The sequence below is a fragment of the Misgurnus anguillicaudatus genome, chromosome 1, assembly GCF_027580225.2.
Source record: "Misgurnus anguillicaudatus chromosome 1, ASM2758022v2, whole genome shotgun sequence".
Classification (NCBI taxonomy): domain Eukaryota; kingdom Metazoa; phylum Chordata; class Actinopteri; order Cypriniformes; family Cobitidae; genus Misgurnus; species Misgurnus anguillicaudatus.
Genome location: NC_073337.2, coordinates 31,756,419 through 31,777,110, shown reverse-complemented (window position 1 = coordinate 31,777,110; position 20,692 = coordinate 31,756,419). Strand labels below are relative to the sequence as shown.

At 40.8% G+C, this 20,692-nt stretch overlaps 2 protein-coding genes across 2 annotated transcripts in view; both read right to left on the bottom strand.

The window, feature by feature from the left end:
* LOC129431801 (macrophage mannose receptor 1-like) overlaps nt 1-20,692 on the bottom strand; it is a 169,149-nt gene that overhangs the window by 42,312 nt on the left and 106,145 nt on the right. The window lies entirely within an intron of this gene.
* Nucleotides 12,820-15,596, bottom strand: LOC141365386 (uncharacterized). Its single transcript, XM_073869865.1, has 2 exons — nt 13,983-15,596; nt 12,820-13,522 (listed from the first exon to the last, which is right to left on the bottom strand). Exons 1-2 carry the CDS (start codon nt 14,610-14,612, stop codon nt 13,250-13,252), a joined length of 903 nt encoding a protein of 300 aa, XP_073725966.1. The 5' UTR covers nt 14,613-15,596; the 3' UTR covers nt 12,820-13,249.

Below are 20,692 nucleotides of genomic sequence, written 5' to 3'. Positions count from 1 at the left end.
TTTCCAAATCAGCTGCAAACTATTAGATGCTACAGAAACTATTTAAAGGGAATGATTGTGTGTGGATGAGTTGGTGAAACTATGGCAGCTATACAGCGAAAAGTCTTACTAAATCAAAGACAGCGCTGTACACAGGGCTATTTAAGTGCATTTCATCCATCAAATCTTTAGTGTCCTGACTATTTAAGCTGGAAATAAATAAATCAAATCAAAATAATATGCCACAGCAGCAAAAACAGTAGATTTTTGATCTTGCTGATTGGACTTTGCTGAGTCAATCTCAATAAAGCAACCCTGAAGTTCAGCTGCTGGTGGCTTCTCTTTGTTTCTTTATCTCAGTTGTTGTAAATATGTTTCATATGTTGTGCCTTTATAGATGTTAATAAATCCACACTGCTCGTGAAGTAAATGAGCAGGGGCAAAAGTAAAAGCAAAAGTAAAATTTTTCAGAAAAATGTCATGTTAAAGGCTAATGTTTTATATATGGTCAATAACTCACAAGTGTGGTCTATCAATACCAGGTGTAATTTTGATCAAATGTAAAATGACTTTAGTATAATTTCACTTTGACTATTTTGTTGTTTATCTAAAATAATTAAATTACATTTTCATTTTAAATTTCAGGTTCATCAAATATTTCAAGTGCAACCCAACAGTACAAACATGAAATGATGAGAATAAAACATTTTCTACAGTATGAATGAATAAATCAAGTTTTAATAATATAAATGTTCAGAATAATGCAACAGTATCAGCAGCGAGTAACAAGTGTTTCTTTCATTACGACAGGAACTCTGACATTTAAACCCGTTTTAATTTTATTCTGAAAAACTCAACTGAAGTCAAACTTCAGGATATGTTACAGCACTAAATAACATGTAGATTGGTCAGTACTGTAACACATGAAACCAGAAACACAACATGACTATTTACTTATCATGATTGAAAACATCTTTCTGGACCTACACATAATGTGTTAAAAGCATAACATAAAAACCGTGTAAAAAATGAACACATCCTTTCTTGGAGTACAGAAATGGCCATTAAGCTGTATATACTTTATGCTTTATGTTTATTTCTGAAAAAACTATTCAAGATGTTTGTAATTTCTTTATGTTTTGTACTAAGAGTGCCACTCCACATCATAAAAACAATTTTATTATTTAAAGTGTTCAAAAACATTTTTCCATAATTTCTTCCTCTGCTTAACTGTTAAACATTCAGTAATAATCCTGCAGTTTGGTTCTTTAATAAAACAAAAATAATTCCAGAAACAACAACTCACCAATAAGAAGAAGTCTGAAATAAAGAGTTTGATCCATTTCTGAGAAAGAAAGAAAACTCTCAGATATTCACATTTGTGCAGTTTATTTTATGTGATTAAATAATTATAAATGATTTAGTAATGTTATTTCTGTTTATTATGGGCAGGTGTCACTAATGTCATTCATGACTCATGGAGTTAAGTTGCATTTACTCTTTTTTTCTCTTTTATGTGACTCAGGTTTGTTTGTCTGCAGGATTTCATGCAGTGTTGTGCAGATCAGTTGGTGTCTGACATCAAAGTATTGTGATAGTGAGATCGACATCAATTTCTAAGATCGACATCTCATAGGAGGAATGCAGAGCTATTTTAACATTAAAAACACAATATTTCTGTTAATTTACTAGCTAAATTTTATTATTTATTTTACATTTATTAACTATTGTGATTTTTTTTGCCACCAGTAAGTGTTTCTGTTTTGATATATTATGGATTTCTTCTGTCACAGTATTGACTTTCATTGTTCGCTTTTTGTTATTTCATGTGGAGATAATATTAATAAGTCATACTGAGATGACACAGCAGCATACATACTTTAATCTTTTGCATGTTTTTCCGCATATTTCTTCTATTCCTAACCAGGGCCGAGTTTCCCAAAAGTATTGTAAGGCTAAGTAGATTGTGAAAACGATCTAACGAATCATATTAAAATTACAGGCCGTTTCCCAAAAGCTTCGTAGCTTAAGTAGCACTTAAAAATCATGGTAGATCTATGAGTGCTCTGGAGTAATGGTTCATTCATAAGTGCATTGTAAGACCAGCAAATTGCACTTCTGCAATAACGATAATGTAATGTTTTTAATGTATATTTATTTATTGGGTTTTTCTTTGTTTATTTGTTAAAATTACTTTAATATAATATATTTAAAATTCAAATGAGAAAGAAATTTAAATGACTAAACAAATGAATAAAGAAGGAAAACATACTTGGTACAATTTTGGTAAAACTTGGTACTAGCAAATTGATAATTGTTCCTACCAATTGCTCATATAATTCATCTACTGTAGGCTAAAAATGTTTTGAAGGTTATGGCATCTGATTAAAGAAACCAAATAAATATTTACAGTACAATGCAATAATCCACAATAATAAATAAAAATAGATAATAAACAACAACAAATAATAATAATAATAATAATCTAAACTATCATATAAAAGGCAGAAAGCATTTTGCAATGGGATGAGTCCTAACTAAATATGGAAAATAATATTTCATTATGAACAATTTTAAAACATTTAAGAAGTAATTGAACAATAATAAAAATATTAGTGCACATCAGCTGAAGATCATTAGCCTAAACAAGCTTCTGCTACAAATTCGAGTCATTCTATTGGTGACATTTCAGCACTTGACAAACGGATAGCGACTCGTAAGTAGCACTTAAAACTCAGCTGTGAGTGATCGTTATACGTGCATCTTTGGGAAACGCACGTAAATGTTAAGTGCTAAGTTTAATCGTTATCAAGAAACCCAGCCCTGGGCACTTGATGGCTTAAGCCTCTTGTTCCTCGTCCATAATATTGATTGATTGATTGATTTGATTTAATATGGGTTTCTTCAAAAACACCAAATTTTGTGCAAAATAGTGGTATTTCAATGGCGGGGAAAGAGTTAAGGGGTCGTGCTTAATTAGGGTGACCACCTGCTAATAAGCCCAAGGGGGGACAAGGGGTGTGTTTCTGAGGGACAATGTGGGACACTCCCTCACCTGGCGGTGCACCCGACCCACGGGCCGACTTATTGATAGTGGTTTACCCATTTCTAGCACATACCACCTAACACTGCAAAAAACTTATTTTCTAGGAAATTTTTTTGTATTTTTTCTTGTTCTCAGTAAAAATATATAAAAATTCTTAAATGAAGATGCTTTTTCTTGATGAGTAAAACGTCCCAAGAAAATAAGTCTAGTTTTTAGACCAAAAATATCAAATTTAAGTGATTTTGTGCACAAAACAAAAAAATCTGCCAATGGGGTAAGCAAAAAAATCTTTAACATTTTTCTAAAACACTAAATTTAAGATTTTTCCCTTGTTTTATGCACAAAATCACATTGTTTTATGCAAAATAGCAAGGCATTTTTTTCTTGAAAATCATTTTGCAGTGTACATGGCATATTAATAATGCCCTATTCCCCTAAACATTATGTATGCTCATGAATAGGCCAACCAATGTGTATTTTTTTTAAATAAAGATTCATAATATTTTGAACATTCAATTAATTGACAGATGCACTTTCACTTACGATTTACTTTAGCTATTTAATTTATTTTTCATTATAATTTATTCACTTTAAATAAATTATAATATAAAATTATAGAATTAACAGGAATTGAAGTTGCTTAACAACACAGAAACAGTTAAAAAAGTCTTAACTCACAACTCCAGAGGTTCATGGAACGAGAAGAGGGAGGAAGGATGGTGAACTTGCATGTTGTAAAGGCAGGCGCAGGGAAAAAACTGGAGACATCTTTAAGACTTTCAGCCACAAATATTTATTTCCCCAGTCTTTCTTGTACCCACACCTTCTCTTTTTAATTGATGATGCGGTGCAGAGTCAGACTCAGTCTCTTTCTCCATTTTTCGAATTGGAAAGCGCGCATCTAAAAGGGATGCATGTGCGTGGCTGCGTGCGGACTGCGCTGTCATGACAACAACGAAAAGTTGACAACAACCTAGTCAGCAGTTCAGGTGAGGGGCAACAGTAGCGTGCGAGTAGTGAGTGGCGAGCGAGCCTGAACTGTCTAGTAATGTTCGTTTTGCTGCCTGGGGCTCAAGGATATAGAGCGACCAACTTTTTTTAAGCAAGCATTGATTATGCGTGACACGGTCTCAATTTGCGGGACGCATGAATTGGGCTTCAAACGCTGTGCGTTCACGCGCTACGCGGGACGGGTGGTCACCCTATGCTTAATCCACAGTCCTCAGCGTTCAGACTTCAGAATTTTTATTGTTGTTGGGATGAAACTGTTTTGAAGTGAGTTGTTCTGGAGGTGATTGTACTATAACGCCTCCCAGAGGGCAATAGCTGTAAAGCATTCTGTGCAGGGTGGGAAATATCAGAGATTATCTAGTAAACCCTGCGTAATGTCCATTTGTAGTAGAGTGATTCAAGGGATGGCAGGGGTGAACCAATGACTTTGGAGGCTCTGTTAATGATATGCTGTAATTTCTTCTGGGAAAGTGTGTCAAGACTGCCAAAGCAGGATGTGAAGTATGTGGTAAGGATGCTTTCAATGGATGTCCATGTAGAAGTGGAGCAGGAGATGAGACCTTACTCTGAACTTCTTGAGCTGTCGGAGATGGAAAAGTCTTTGCTGGGCTTTTTGTAGATATGATCAGTGTTAATTTTCCATTTAAGGTTGTTGCTGATGTAGGTCCCAAGAAGTTTGAATGTAAATGGATTTACCTTCAATGAGCACATGTCACGGTAGGCAAACACACTGTTTCCTCCGTGTCTTGTGTATGGTGTTTACTCACCTGTGATGTCATGTGCTCGTTATCCCGATTCCCTTCACCTGTGTTGATTGTCTCACTCCAGCTGCTCATCATTACATGCTCTCCATATATACTCACTCTGCTCTCTGTTCCCTGCCAGATCCTTGTTCTTATGTTGGTCTCTGTATCGTTTGGATTGTGTTTCGTAGCGTGTTGGATTGTTTCATGTGTCGTCTTCGTGTTGGATGTTCCGGTCTTCTCAGTTGGATTACTCACCACAGACCTACTCCACCAACGTCATCAGCAACCACCAACACCCGCTCACCACCGTAGTCCTTCGTTACCATTACCATCATCTTGACTCTGTGTTTGTGTCACAGGTAGGGGTGGACCCAGATGTTAATAAGGTCACGTCCCTTTTTCCACCTCGAGGAGGTTCCAAGGACGGAGCGTGTGTTTGGGTCTGCCCTAGGCAGTAAAGGAGCGCGTGCCCGAAACAACTCTCCACAAAAAGCTTCCTCGGGGTGCTCCTTTAAAAGATCCACAGCTTTCCTTTCTTTCGCCTCCTATGGCTCTGTCCTCTTTCCGCTCGCTTCCAGCGATCCCCGGATCAACAGAGCCCTCGGGCTCTTCAAAAGGTGCGTGTCTTTAATCTGCCCTTGGCAAAGGAGCTTTCCCCGTGTCAGTCGCGCCCCTCTTTGTGTTCCTGCAGAGCTATTTAAGTGCTTCATCTTCCCACAGCCTCCAATCACCATCCACTTCATAATGTCTTTCACCTGTGGCTCGTAAAGCCCTGATTACGTTGCCCTGGAAACCAGGAAGTGAGAGAGTGCGTCGTCAAATGTAGCCTGGGCGGAAACCATCTTCGAGCGGAACCAAGTTTCGCCAATTTCAGTTCCGCTCTATAAAAGTCACCCTGTGACATTTGTTCCCGTTCTGTGTCTTAATATCCAGTGTTTTAATAAATCTGTGTTTATTCCTGCGACTGCTTCCTGTGAGATTATTATCGTTACAGAAGGATCTGGCCAAAGATGGAAGCAGCAGGAAGTCACTCCCCATCTCCTCTCGAAGAGTTCCTCCAGCAGGCAGTGCAGAGAATGGAGTGCCAGGACAAAGTCATAGAGGAGATGGGTTGAGCCATCCATGTAATGGTGATGAAGGTGTTCGAGCTGACCCTCAACCCGCAACATCAACCGCCTCCCACTGCGCCTCCCACACCACCCACGACATCTACATCACCAGAGGGCGCTTTCCAGTCGGAACCACGTCTTCCCATCCCGGAGAAATATGCGGGTGAGCCAAATTTCTGCCGAACATTCCTTACTCACTGTTCACTCCATTTCACTTTACAACCCAGGACCTTCTCCAGTGAACAGACGAAGGTGGCGTTTGTGCTCTCCCTCCTTACTGGAAAGGCTGCCCTCTGGGGGACGGCGGTGTGGAAGAACTCTGACAACTGTTGTTCTTCATTCCCCTCGCTGTCTGATAAGATGAAGAGGGTGTTTGATCGTTTCGTCGCCGGGAGAGAAGCCGCGAGACTCCTCTCCGATCTCCGCCAGGAGGAAAGATCTGTGTCCGATTACGCGATAGAGTTTCGCACCCTGGCGGCGGAGTGCAGGTGGAACGAAGAAGCGCAGTGGGATCATTTCCTGCATGGGCTGGCTGACCGCATCCAACACGAGATTCACGTTGTTGACCTACCTACCTCGCTGAACGCGTTGATCGACCTCGCCATCAGGGTCGATGCACGCCTCGCCCAGGCATCACGCCGGAGGCCTACTACACCTTTTCCCATTAGACTGGATTCTCCTCAACCCAGCAAGAATGGTGCGGTCAGCCCCCTCAACGATCTCGACCCCATGCAGGTGGGTCGAGCTCGGCTTTCCCGGGAGGAGAAGTTCCGGCGGAGATCCCTGGGTTTGTGTTTGTACTGCGGCAGCGCTGGGCATCAAATCCATCAGTGCCCGGTAAAAGACCAAGCCCGATAGTAAACCTGAGGCTACTATCGGGCGGGATCTCTGTCAAGAAGACCTTATCCACCTCGACGCTCCTCCCGGTGAAACTACGGTGGTCCACCCGTTCTCACGACTGCCACGCACTTTTGGATTCGGGAGCCGAGGGGAGCTTCATTGACCACACCATCGCACGCAAGCTCCAGATTCCTCTCACGCCACTCACTCATCAGATTGCTCCCTTCGCTCTCAACGGACACAAGCTTCCCATCATCACCCACATCACGGAACCTGTGTCTCTCATCACATTGGGCAATCACACTGAGGACATCTCTTTTCCTCCTCACTGTCCCTATGACTGTGCTATAGAGTTACTACCCAGTACGTTTCCGCCTAAAGGCAAGTTATACTCTTTGTCTATTCTTTTTTGTGGGGAAGAAGGACAGATCTTTGCGACCTTGTATTGACTACCGAGGGCTGAACAACATAACGGCAAAGAATACTTATCCTTTGCCGTTGATGTCTTCAGCCTTTGAGAGGTTGCAAGGAGCGTCCGTCTTCACTAAATTGGACTTATGTAATGCTTATCATTCCGCATCAGGGAGGGGGATGAATGGAAGACCGCTTTTAACACCCCTAGAGGCCATTTTGAGTACTGCGTTATGCCTTTCGGGCTAACGAACTTGCCTGCAGTCTTCCAAGCACTCGTTAATGACGTGTTGCGAGACATGGTAGATCAGTTCATATATGTCTACCTGGATGACATATTGATTTTTTTCTTCGTCTCTCCAGGAACATGTGCAACACGTACGACGAGTGCTTCTGTGGTTGCTAGAAAATGGGCTTTTTGTCAAGGCGGAAAAATGCGTTTTTCATGCACAGTCTGTTTCTTTTCTAGGGCACATCGTTTCGACTGAGGGTGTTCGCATGGATCCTGATAAGATTAAGGCTATGGTGAATTGGCATCCCCAGATTCTCGCAAGGCCCTGCAGAGATTTCTGGGGTTCGTCAATTTTTACCAGCGTTTCATTCGGAATTTCAGCCACCTAGCCGCTCCTCTGACTGCCTTGACCTCCCCTAGTACTACGTTCAGGTGGTCAGACGCAGCCGAGGTTGCGTTTGCCAAAATCAAGAGCTGCTTCGTTTCAGCTCCCATTGTCGTTACCCCTGATCGCTCACGTCAGTTCATAGTGGAGGTCGATGCGTCAGAGGTGGGGGTAGGAGCAGTTCTTTCCCAGCGCACATCCTCAGACGGAAAGGTTCATCCCTGCGTGTTTTTATCTCATCGTCTATCTCTGGCGGAAAGTAATTATGACATCGGCAACAGAGAGTTATTGGCAGTCAAACTTGCATTGGAGGAATGGCGTCACTAGTTAGAAGGTTCGGGTGTACCTTTTATCGTTTGGACCGACCATAAGAATCTCGAATACATTAAAACTGCCAAAAGACTTAACTCCAGGCAGGCTCGGTGGGCTCTTTTTTCGGACGTTTCGATTTCACTCTTTCCTACCGTCCGGGTTCTAAAAACATCAAACCCGATGCCTTATCTCGACTTTTTGAGCATTCCGATCGCACTTCTACTCCCGAGCGAATTTTACCGGAGACTCTATTCATCTCCGCGCTCAGATGGGAGGTCGAATCGAAGGTTTTGACAGCCTTAGAAGGGGTAACGCCTCCATCTCGTTGCCCACCGAACCGCTTATTTGTGCCGGAGAAGTTACGGTCCAACGTTATCCAGTGGGGTCATTGTTCTAGAGTAGCTTGTCATCCAGGGGTGAGTCACACCAAGTTTTTAGTCAAACAACGATTCTGGTGGCCAGGTATGGCTCGTGACATTCACGATTTTTTTTTGGCTTGCTCAAACTGTGCCACTGGTAAGACTTCCAATCGCCCTCCTGACAGGTTACTTTTACCGCTGCCTATCCCTTCGAGACCCTGGTCCCACATTGCGCTAGATTTTATTAACGCCCTCCCACCCTCTCAGGGTAATACGGTGATTTTAACCATAGTGGACCGATTCTTGAAGGCGACTCATTTCATCCCCTTGTAGACCACGTCTTCCATTTACATGGCCTTCCGACATACGTGGTCTCTGACAGGGGTCCCCAGTTCGTGTCCAAATTTTGGAGAGAATTTTGCAAATTGTTAGGAGCGACTGTTAGTCTGTCCTCCGGGTTTCATCCCCAGAGCAATGGTCAAACCGAGCGAGCCAACCAAGATATGGAAAGAGTGTTGCGATGTTTGGCTTCCAAGAATCCTTCGTCCTGGAGCCAACATCTCTCTATGGTGGAGTACGCACACAATTCGTTGCCAGTTTCATCTACGGGCCTATCTCCTTTCGAATGTTGTCTAGGTTACCAGCCACCTAATTTTCCCAGTCTGGAATCCGAGATTGCAGTTCCCTCCGCTCAAGCCTATGTCCAGAGGTGTCACCGCACCTGGACTAGAGCTCGCAAAGCTCTACTCTGGGTGGGGGCGCGCACCAAGGCTAAAGCCGATCGCCACCGGTCTAAGCCTCCCGTATACGTCGTCGGTCAAAAAGTGTGGCTTTCTACTCAGAACATTCCGATGCGTTCCGTCTCGAATAAGCTTGCTCACAAATTTATTGGCCCGTTTGCTGTCTCCAAAATCATTAACCCGGTGACAGTTCGCCTTAACCTCCCTCCTGCATACAGGAGAATTTATCCTGCGTTTCACATTTCTAAAATCAAACCTGTTTTTCGTTCACGACTTAACCCGCCTGTCCCGGTCCCCCCCCACCTCGTCTCGTCTCGTAGCAGGGGAACCAACCTATTCGGTCAACCGTATTCTGGACTCTAGGTGGAGGGGACGCGGATTTCAGTACTTGGTGGACTGGGAAGGTTACGGTCCGGAGGAGAGAAGTTGGGTACCTGCTCGGGACATACTGGATCACACCCTCATTGATGATTACCATCAACAGGTACAGCAGGCTAGGAACATCAGGTGACGTCCTAGGGGAGGGGGTACTCTCACGGTAGGCAAACACACTGTTTCCTCCGTGTCTTGTGTATGGTGTTTACTCACCTGTGATGTCATGTGCTGGTTATCCCGATTCCCTTCACCTGTGTTGATTGTCTCACTCCAGCTGCTCATCATTACATGCTCTCCATATATACTCACTCTGCTCTCTGTTCCCTGCCAGATCCTTGTTCTTATGTTGGTCTCTGTATCATTTGGATTGTGTTTCGTAGCGTGTTGGATTGTTTCATGTGTCGTCTTCGTGTTGGATGTTCCGGTCTTCTCAGTTGGATTACTCACCACAGACCTACTCCACCGACGTCACCAGCAACCACCAACACCCGCTCACCACCGTAGTCCTTCGTTACCATTACCATCATCTTGACTCTGTGTTTGTTCCCGTTCTGTGTCTTAATATCCAGTGTTTTAATTAATCTGTGTTTATTCCTGCGACTGCTTCCTGTGAGATTATTATCGTTACAGCACAGGAGTTTTGGGGATGACTGATGTCTTAGGTCGACAATGAGTTCCTTTGTTTTTGATGTGTTGAGTAGAAGATCATGGGTTTGTACACCAGGTCACTGCTTGGTTGATCTGTGCACGATATGCAGTTTATTGATTATTGGTGATGAGTCATGTGTTGGTTTTATCCTCTCATATTTGTATAGGATGACATAACTATGGTGTGATATGAGCTGGTTTGTGAAAGAACCAGCTCATATCACACCATATGAGAAAAATTTACCAAGAGAGAAAATTACCAAGGTGAGAGAACACAACCTTGGGGTGCGCCTGTGCTGAGGAACAGAGGGGAAGATATGTTATTGTTAATCTTTACCTTTTGTTTCCTGTTCCAGAGAAAGCTGTAAATCCAGTTTGCATGGGTCAATATGTCCAGTTTGCAGACTATAGATGGTTTAGTATGTGATGAATTGCTAAGTTGACGGTGTCCTCAACTGACCTGTTGGCTCTGTATGCAAATTGGAATGGGTCCATGAGAGGGGTGGTTACAGTTTTAGGTGAGTAATATGCACTTAAATGATTTCATGACTGCTGATGTCAAGGCAATAGGTCTGTAATCATTGAGGCAGGAGATGGTCTTGGTTTTGAAAACCGGAATGATAATGGACTCTTTGAAGCACTTGGGTATTGAGTTTTGACAAAAGGATGTAGTGAACAGTGTTGGGTAAGTTACTCAAAAAATTTAATCCACTACAAATTACTAATTACTACTTTAAAATTGTAATTTGATTACATTACTGATTACTCCATGTAAAAAGTAATCTAATTACTAATTACTTTACTTTTAAGTTACTGTGGAAACATCAAACGTAAAAAAAAACTACAAAGTGAAACTCAGTTCTTTCAGTAATTTAATTTTGACTGACACACCCCACACAGCAAAAGGACTCCATTGCGGATCAGCCGCGGAGGTATCGCGGCTTCCGGAACGGACCCGCGAAACGGACCCGGGTCGGCGTCCACTTGCGCGCAGTGACGGATCCGCAATGAAGGCGGATTGCGGACCTGTGGCCTTGCGCTGCATCCGCTCCGCATCCGTGGCGCAAATTGAGTCATATATCCGCCGCGGACCCGCAACTGAATCATTAAAAGTCTGACTCAAGCTCCGGGACGGATCCGCAACGGATCCAGACTGGAGCTACTGACTTCAGAGCGATTCCGTTACGGATCCGCCCCGGAGCTTATTGCTATAAGGACCCTTCTGTTCTTGCTGTAGGATAAAATAGGATGAACTAAACTAAAGGATAAAACCAAAACTATCACTAGGCCTGGCTACTGCAGCAATATAGAACCTTAAATCTGCATTGTCTTGTATTTTTAACCTAACAATATTGTAAATACGCCTAACAGAAAAGTTTCACCAAAAGATTTCAATTTACTGTACAAAAGTAATTACTACTCAATGGAAATATAAAATTGCCATTTACATTTATGGACAGTTATAGGTTATAGCGTATTATTTTTTTGTTAAAAATATTATTTTTGTGGTTAAAACCTAATTTAGTGCTTTATAGGCCAGGTCAATGCAAACATAAAATACTTGTTCTATTAGGCTACAACTTGAATGAAATGCTACACTATGCACAGCTAAAACATCTGACAATGAATAACTGGAGAAAGACAAGTTGTTCAACAAAAATAATTTTATTATTTAATCATTTCTCCCATTACACGTCTCCTCGTTGCACGATCTGTTGCCAGGTTGAACACAGCACCTGTAATCAAACAGACAAATGTTTATGGTATAGCATGCAAAGTCAAGTATGCTTATTGTAGTAATGCAGTAAAAGTACAGTTTTTTCACTAGAAATTTACTTGAGGAAATGTATCCTTAAAAATCACATTAAAAGTACTAGTTACCCAAAACTGTAAATGAAATTCATTACACACCTCTGGTTAAATCACCCTGTTAACAGACGCTCAAAATAACAGATGAGAAGATACCAACCACACAGTCGCTCTGACTGACACCTGCATTCATTTAGTCACTGATTAGGTCACATGGCATCTTGCAGTCTGAACCGAGTCAAACAATGATTAAATTGCCAAAGATTAATTTTCATTATAAAGAAGATGGCAGATACACTACACCAAAATTGCCAACATGTAAACTTCTAGGGCTAAACCATTATCTATGAGTGAACATGCTAAAGTTTTCCTAATATCAACGTCATTCCAATCATTAGTATACAGGATGATTAAAAAACAATGTTTACTGGCACAATTATATCAATAAATCAATACTTACTCAAAAGAGGGTTCAGCTGAACCGTGTCCCAGCAAAGAAAGTCTCGATTGACAGGTGTGCATCGTTTAACCGTTCAGTAAAGGCGTGTCTGAGGATCCGATATGGGTCCGTTCAGAATCCGCTGTTTGACAGTAGAATTTACGGCGCGGCCGGAGGCGGAGCTGATCCTCTGTGCGGCTCCAAAACGAATGTGACAGTCACGCGGGTTTGGGGACTTGAACGCGGATCCGCATAGGAGTCTCCTGCTGTGTGGGACATATTACAGATGAAAACTTCAACTTGACTTTAGACTTAACCTGCCTAACAATGAAATTGTATTACTTTTAAACGTGTCTGTGTACAATGTATTACATTCATAGAACATTGCTAGGATGAATGTGTATGCAATATATCCTTACTGTTTGTGAACATTAATGAAAAACTTAAATGTGAAAATGTTTCTGATAACATTTAAAACAGTAATGATTAAAATAAAGTGCCTATTTGAATGCTTAAAACGTTTTTTTTTTCTGTGTACATGTACTGAACTGCGAAAGCTTTTTCTACACTTCTTCAGGGTATAAATTCATCTTTTACTTGTCAGTAAAGTAGTGATTGTATCTCATCAGAAGAAGTTTCTCAAATCGCTTGCTGGAAAGTCTGTTTCTCTTTGGGGTCAGCACGAGACTCCCTAAACTAAAAAGTCTTTCAACTGGAGCACTCGATGGTGTTGCAGTGTTGTATTTGAGGGAGATGCCTTTAATGTTTGGGAATTTGTTGAGAATGTCTAGCTCTAATGCAGAAGACTTCAGGTACTCCGTGACTTCTGTCTCTGAAGAATAAGAGTAAGACTATCCTCATCTTCAAACATAAAAAAATCATTGTCATTGGAGGTAGAAGGTTTCTGCTCCACAGTGGGGCCCTCAGAGCGTTGAGCTTGACATTCTGCAACCAGCAATGACTTCACATGTTTTTTTTTCCCCTCATCCTTAATCCAGCGTAACTTGAAACAAGGTAAAGTGGCAGCTGCCAAAAGTGCATCATTACTGTCCAAGACAGAGCTGAAACGTGCTTGTATGACCTGTAAGAATAAAAGACAGAAGGTAATCAATACAGATATAAAAGATATAAATACAGATATAAAATATATAAAAAAAACAATTTGTGCATTACAATTTAAATTAACTAACACAATTCCTGTATCTATCTATCTATCTATCTATCTATCTATCTATCTATCTATCTATCTATCTATCTATCTATCTATCTATCTATCTATCTATCTATCTATCTATCTATCTATCTATCTATCTATCTATCTTCTGCACATTCATTCACGGAGACATTGTGAGGGCTTCAAGTTACAGAATGTTAATATTAATTCGTTAAATATAACAATAACAATCAAAAGTTGTTTTGGTAATTGATTAAAAAACATATGATTAATTAATGTTGTACACGTTTTGTTTATTGTAAGTGCATGATAAATGACATAGTTAAATAATGTTAACAAATAAAAGAAAAGTGATTTAGAAACTTACCTGTACAATCGCTTCTGGCAGACCAGATGTCATAGCGGAAAGACCACTTTTAAGTGCCAAGGTTTTGGACATGAGAACTTCGAGTGTTGGTAGGATGGTGCCGTAATAGCAGTGATCTTCACCTTGTAAGATATCCAGGGCAGTGGCGAGGGGCTTCAGTACTGCGCAATATTCCTTTAGGAAAAGATATTCCTTTTCTGTGATGCATTTTATTCCAATTTGATTGCAAAGGGTGTTTAAATCTGTAAGTGCGATTTGAGACACAAGTGACAGTGCATCATGAAATGAATTCCATCTCGTTGCGGTGGGAACGATGAGCTTTCTTTTGATTACATCCTCAACTAGCTCTGAGGCCACTGTCGAGCGACTTGCTTTAGTCCACAAATCAGAGCACTTGGCAAGGACACTTCTGTATGTAGTTTTGGACTCATTTTTAGTTGTTAGCCATTTTTCTATATCATTGCGCGACACTACATTAAGCGTGTGGGAAGCACAGCTCAGGTGAGGGGGAAGAGTAAATTGTCCGTCCGACTGAGAGGAGAGAGCCTGGCCGACATCTGTGAATGTCACTTCATCGTCATCAAAATCGTCTTCAGAATCAGATTGTGTTTCTTCAGTAGGTGCATACATTCTGAACGCTTTTAGGAAATTTGACCCGTTGTCTGTGACTGTCGCTGTGATTTTACTTGAAAGCCCAAATGCTGAATGCACCTGCTAAATTTCACTTCCAATCACATCATATGTATGCCTTCCTTTAATTCTTTTACAGGCTATAGCAGCTTTTTCACGGCTAAAAGACACAGGATTAATCCAATGGGCGGTCATCCCAAGGAAGCTTTTATTATTACTAGTCCAAATGTCTGCGGTTGTGGAGACATACTCTAGACGCTCAAAATTTTTTTAAGTTCATGCTCCATCTCAGCATAACATTTATCCAAGTACCTTGAAAATGTCTTTCGGTCCTGCTTCACATTAGACCGGTCCGTCATGGGTATCATCGCAAGTATATCTCTGAATGACTGTGATTCCACAGTGGACAAGGGCAGCATTTCCTCCACGATGTATGCTGCTACACCCCTCTTTACTTGTTCCGAAGTTACTTTCTTTCCCGAACCTGAAGAAAAATCCAATTTAGCCTGTTTAGGCTTGGTTGAGCCGCTTTCTTCTTGGGCACGTGCATCATTATCCTTGGCTACGAGTTTTGTTGTCGAATGCTTTCTGCTTAAGTGCTTAAACAAATTGCTTGTGGAGTTAAGAGCAGTAGAAATTTAGGAATTGCACAAAGTTTGCATTTAACAGTAATATTTTTGTTTTTACGCTCAATGAAATCAAAATAATGTCTGTATTTCCATTTAAAGAAACAACCACCACACTCTGCATCCATTTTAGCGCGCGTCCTCCGATAAGTGATTAAAGCACATGCTGGTTAACTGACGCTGCGCGCATGCTCATTAACTGACGTTGCTGCGCAAAACGTCATTTTAAAATAGATTTTAATTATTTTTTCAACACTTTAATGTAACGCTAGTAACGTACTTTTATTAAAATTGGTAACTGTAATCAAATTACATACATTTAAAATGTAAAGCGTTACATTACTGCGTTACCAAGAAAAGTAATTAGAGTACAGTAATGCGTTACACAGTAACGCGTTATACCCAACTCTGGTAGTTAAAATATCAGCAAAGACCCCGGCCAGTTCAGCAGCGCAGTGGTGGAGAACGATGGGGTTGATGTTGTCTGGGCCGGGGGCTTTATTTCTCTTAAGTCCCCTAAAGATGTTCCTCACTCCTCCTCCTTGTTAATAGTAAGGGAAGGGGGGTGCCAGGGGAGATGGTGAAGTAGCTGGTGCTTGCTCAAACCTCCCATAAAAGAAGTTGAGTGTATTTGAAAGCTGATTATCCCTGTTAGGTATGCGGGTGGTTTCTTTTTTAAAATTTGTCATGTTTTGAAGTTTTTTCCAGATAAAAATGTATTATTAGTGGTGATTTGTTTTTCTAGTTTAGTAGCATAGTTGGATTTGGCTCTTCGCATAGCAGATCTCAGTTTGTATTTGGCAGCCATATATTGTGCCATTTATTGCATCAATGACGTCATGGAGATCATATGCAGCACAGAAAACTTCCCAGTCTGTGCACGTGTAACAACCATGAAGTTTTTTGATGGCCTCAGAGGACCAGCACCAGATGAATTTTGTTGGTGATTTGGAGGATTTAACTATTTGTCTGTATTGTGGAATTACAGCAGAATTGTGTGGTCAGTCCTGCCCAGCAGAGCACTTGGGAAAGCATGGTAAGCCTCTTTTGGCACTTTTCCATTGTGTAGTACCCCACGGTTTGGTTTAGTTTGGGTCGGGTCCGCTTATTTTTGGGAGCTTTTCCACTGGGTGAAGTACGTTGTACCCAATACTGTTTTCATACCACCTCGGTTGGGGTTCCAAGGGACCCGAGCTGATACCAAACGTGACGCGAAAACACTGTAGATCACTGATTTTTCAGAGAGAATCGTCACTACTAGTGTCATTGCTATAATGTAAAAGATTAGCTTTACCTTTAGTGCTAGCTTGCGCTCTCTCGAGCAATCATGTTGTCATCTGTGCTCTGCTATAGTTCCCAAACTCCCTTTTAGAGATGAAAACATCCACAGGTTGTGAATCAGAAACACCACAACCGTTTTTTTTTCCAGACTTGCAGTTTGTGGCGGAACATTCACGACAAGCACGTCAGCATTATATGCTTAAATGCAACTTCAATGAGGCTCAGCGGAGCCCTGTCGACTGTCATTTTAGACAGAGGCAGTGATAAACGCCATGTGCAAACATCTATTTTTGCAGGTCAATTTTAATTTTGTGGCGGACTGAGAAATAAATAAATGAATGGGAATGTACAACGACACTCTCACTTGTATGATGTCACAGCAGTAGGAAGCGCAAATTTAACGACACGCCTATAATCTCTCCCACTGCAAAGTGGTACTAAACTCGATTGAAAAGCTAACCATTCCAAAGTGAGGTGAGCTGACCCGACCCAAACTAAACCAAACCATGGGGCACCACCCAACGGAAAAGCGCCATTTGATGGTAGTATAGCAGTGGTCCAGCATGTTGGTCCCTCTGCTAGGGCAGGCTACCCGCTGATGGTAGCCGGGGTGCTCAGACAGCAGATTAGTCTGGTTAAAGTCCCCGAGAACAATCACTGCGGCATCCGGGTGTATATTTTCCACTGAGGAGACGTAGTTGGCCAAGTCTGCTATGGCCTCAGGTGGAATGTACACGGAACAAGACGTGAATTCCCGTTGGAGAAATTATGGTCTGCATTTGACAGTGAGATATTCCAGATGTGGTGAGCATTCATGAGCAAGTTCTGTAGAGTTTGTACACAAGTATTCATTGATCATTATGCAAATACCACCCCCTTTAGACTTGTGTGGTAGTTTAGGTGATCTATCGGCACAATATAGTATAAAACCTGGAAGTGTTACCGCTTGATCGTGTACTGATTTATCCAGTCAGGTCTCCATCAGGCAGATGGCAGAGCAATCATTGTAGTCTTTGTTTGTTTGTAACATAAGTTGGAGTTCATCTACTTTTAACAGCAAAAGGGCTGTGAGCGGTATCCAATGAGGGTGTCTCCTGAACCTGGCAAGGTTCCTGAGTGGGCAGCCATGGTGTTGAATGGCTTGATGTCTAATTTCCCTAGTTTCTCCAGCAAGGAAATAGACTGACCCAGATCACTTTGAGCAGGGCCGGCCCTGGCCAATTTGCTGCCCTAGGCAAGATTTCACCTGGTGCCCTTTAGAATCACAATTGTGTTCCAATCATTTTGTTTATAAACTTACACAGAAAAAAAATGCACAGCTTTGTCTAGTTTTTCTTAATTTTGAAAATATTTTGGAAACACACACAAACACACACGCACCTAACGCACGCACACATACACACAATACCCTGTCACTCAGGCATTTGATCTTGACATTGTCACTGAAGCGGCAGTTTAAAATATAAACCCAGAATTCAGCGAATGTCAAGAACAAGAAAACGGAAACATAAATCAGACCGAGACGCGGTATTTCAATTACGTTACACGGACCATGTTTAAATTTCAATGTTTCTGCACAGAAATACCAACTTTATCTGGTATTAATAAGCTCCACATTGGAGTGCTGGCTGCTCCCCGCGGTGCTGAAGACGCGTGATGGCACTATGCACAGATATTTACGTGCAATCTATTGGAAAGCGGAGGAGTCATTCGTTGGATTAGTAAAATAACGAAATTATAGCTTTTAAATGGAAGAAAAAAGTTTTTTTTGTGAAGAGATTTTTTTTAAGTTTAAAAGTGCACAACTCTTCTCAAGGGGAAGAAAGCTATACTTTCCCCTTTCGTGCAACCTATCGGAAACGCAGATGAGTTTGGTTAGTAAAATAATGAAATTATAGACTTAAGTACAAAATAATATTTATATAAAGAGAAATATTGAAATTAAAAACTGCAAAACTCTTCTTAAGTGGAAGTAATAAAGTAAAATAACGAATAATAATTATATGATAACGAATAATAGTTTCCAATAGGTTGCACGTAAATATCTGTGCATGTGCCACCAGTACTCTGTGAGCGCGTCTTCAGCACCGCGGCCAGCACTCCAATGCGCAGCTTATTAATACCAAACAAAGTGAACAAGTTGCTATTTCTGTGTAGAAACATTGAAATTTAAACATGGTCTATGTAACATTATGTAAATTCCGCGTCTCTGTCTGATTGTTGTTTCCGTTCTGATCTTGTTCTTGACGTTCGCTGAATTCTGGGTTTATATTTTAAACTGCAGCTTCAGTGCAGTATAACCACAGAGCTATTTAACAAGCACGATCTTCCAAGATTATATGCTACTAATAATTCATTGATAACTGCTGTTTTCTTGTGCAAAATTAAATATTTATAGTTAAATGTTTATATACATATATTAAAAAATAATAATTTGGGCGCACGGACGCCCCAAGGGGTCGGCGGCGCCCTTAGCATTTGCCTATTCCGCCTATGCCCAGGGCCGGCCCTGACTTTGAGAAGTGTATCTGAGGTTTAAGAGCTCCGATCGATGTACTGGATTATGCACTTTACAAACAAATAATGCAGATAATAAAATGACATACAGGAACATAGCTTGTACTGCTTGTACTGTGGTAAGCCTCATGGCCACCATCTTGGCCATATGTGGCCATGTGTTGCATTACACCTCCAGCTCTCCCTCCTGATAAGGTTTAATCATTGTAAGCTGTGACTTGATGCACACTCTAAAAAAAATCCGTAAAAAAACGGACAAAGTACTGTGTAAATATGAAGGAATTTTCCGTATTTATGTTTTACAGGCATTTATCTGTTTTTTTTTAATAACATGTTGCATTATGGGTGCAATAACCCATGCTGCAATCTTTCACTTTTGCCTCTCTATCCCCATCTCTGTTTGAAACCTAAAATAACAACTTGCTTGCAGAGTTATTTTCTAACATGGATGATGTTTAACTTCTAAACAAATGCTGTCAGAACAAGATACAAGTGTTCAACTATTCCAGCATCGACACAAGTGATTTAGTAGACAAATCTTCTTTCTGACGTGACGTGTAAGTCAAATGGATATTTACAACAACATTTATCACATTAAATCTAAAGTTTTTGTTTCTTTTAGATTCATTTGAAGTCACCACTATGGAGATTAGTGTTCCCTTTAGTTAGGCTTTTGTCCCTTGACCTTCCAGAACTGACTCTGCTCTTTTAACATTGCAACAGTGTTTTTGCTTGTAGCAATTACAACTTGTTTGTTGCTTGAGGAAGGAGAATGTTCTATGATGTCATATAAGCTTAGTTGTTTTTATGTTTTACTGCCTAACATTTAAATATGAAATAGTAAAATAATAATGAAGAACAGAAATGTATAAGAGTGACACTCTATGCTGATCTAAAACACACTGTTTTGAATAAGATGGCTGAAAATTTGTCAGCTGTGGTTTTTGCTTCAGAGACATCATCACTTTGGATACAAATCTCAACAATGGTGAGAGTAAACGTTAAGAGAGTTTTCTACAATCCTGGTACCCAGCATGCATTGCGGCATGAAGCTTTGTTGTTGATTGTCACCATTGTTGCGTTTCATGGGCAGATTGAAGTGTCCCTAAAGGTTACGGAAAATTTTCTGTAAATCTAGGAACAGTGTTTTATAAATCTACAGAATGTTCAGTTTTTGAATAAACGGAAATGTCTGTAAACATAACGGAAAAGGTACCGGTAATTTTCTGCCAGGACATTATCCGTTTTTTTTACGGATTATTTTTTTAGAGTGCAAACTAACCCTGCACCTCCTTCTCATACCAGTTCTTCTCTGGACAAACACTCTTAAGTCTAAACCAGATTAACTGATCGCATAGTGACAATGATATTACTCGAGGTGCAGATGAGCGGTTAAAATCCGATCACACATTCCGTTTTCCTCGCGGTCCCAGAGAGAAATAAGGAAGAAGTACTTTTTCAATTAACAGGCATTTTAGACGCAATGTGAACAGCCCCTTAAATGTTTCAAACAAATATAAAACTAAGTAAGTAAATAAAAACCTTTTAGCTGTCTGAATTTTGTTATATGTAATGTATACTGAAACATGTGTACAAAAAAATCATATCACCGTTATTGGAAAAATGTATATTGTGAAATATATTGATATTGAATTA

Excerpts from the sequence above, each read along its gene's own strand:
- LOC141365386 (XM_073869865.1), bottom strand. The coding sequence starts at position 14,612 with ATGTATGCACCTACTGAAGAAACACAATCTGATTCTGAAGACGATTTT. Across the intron at positions 13,523-13,982 it reads TGCCAGAAGCGATTGTACAG|GTCATACAAGCACGTTTCAG; the intron begins GTAAGTTTCTAA and ends TTATTCTTACAG.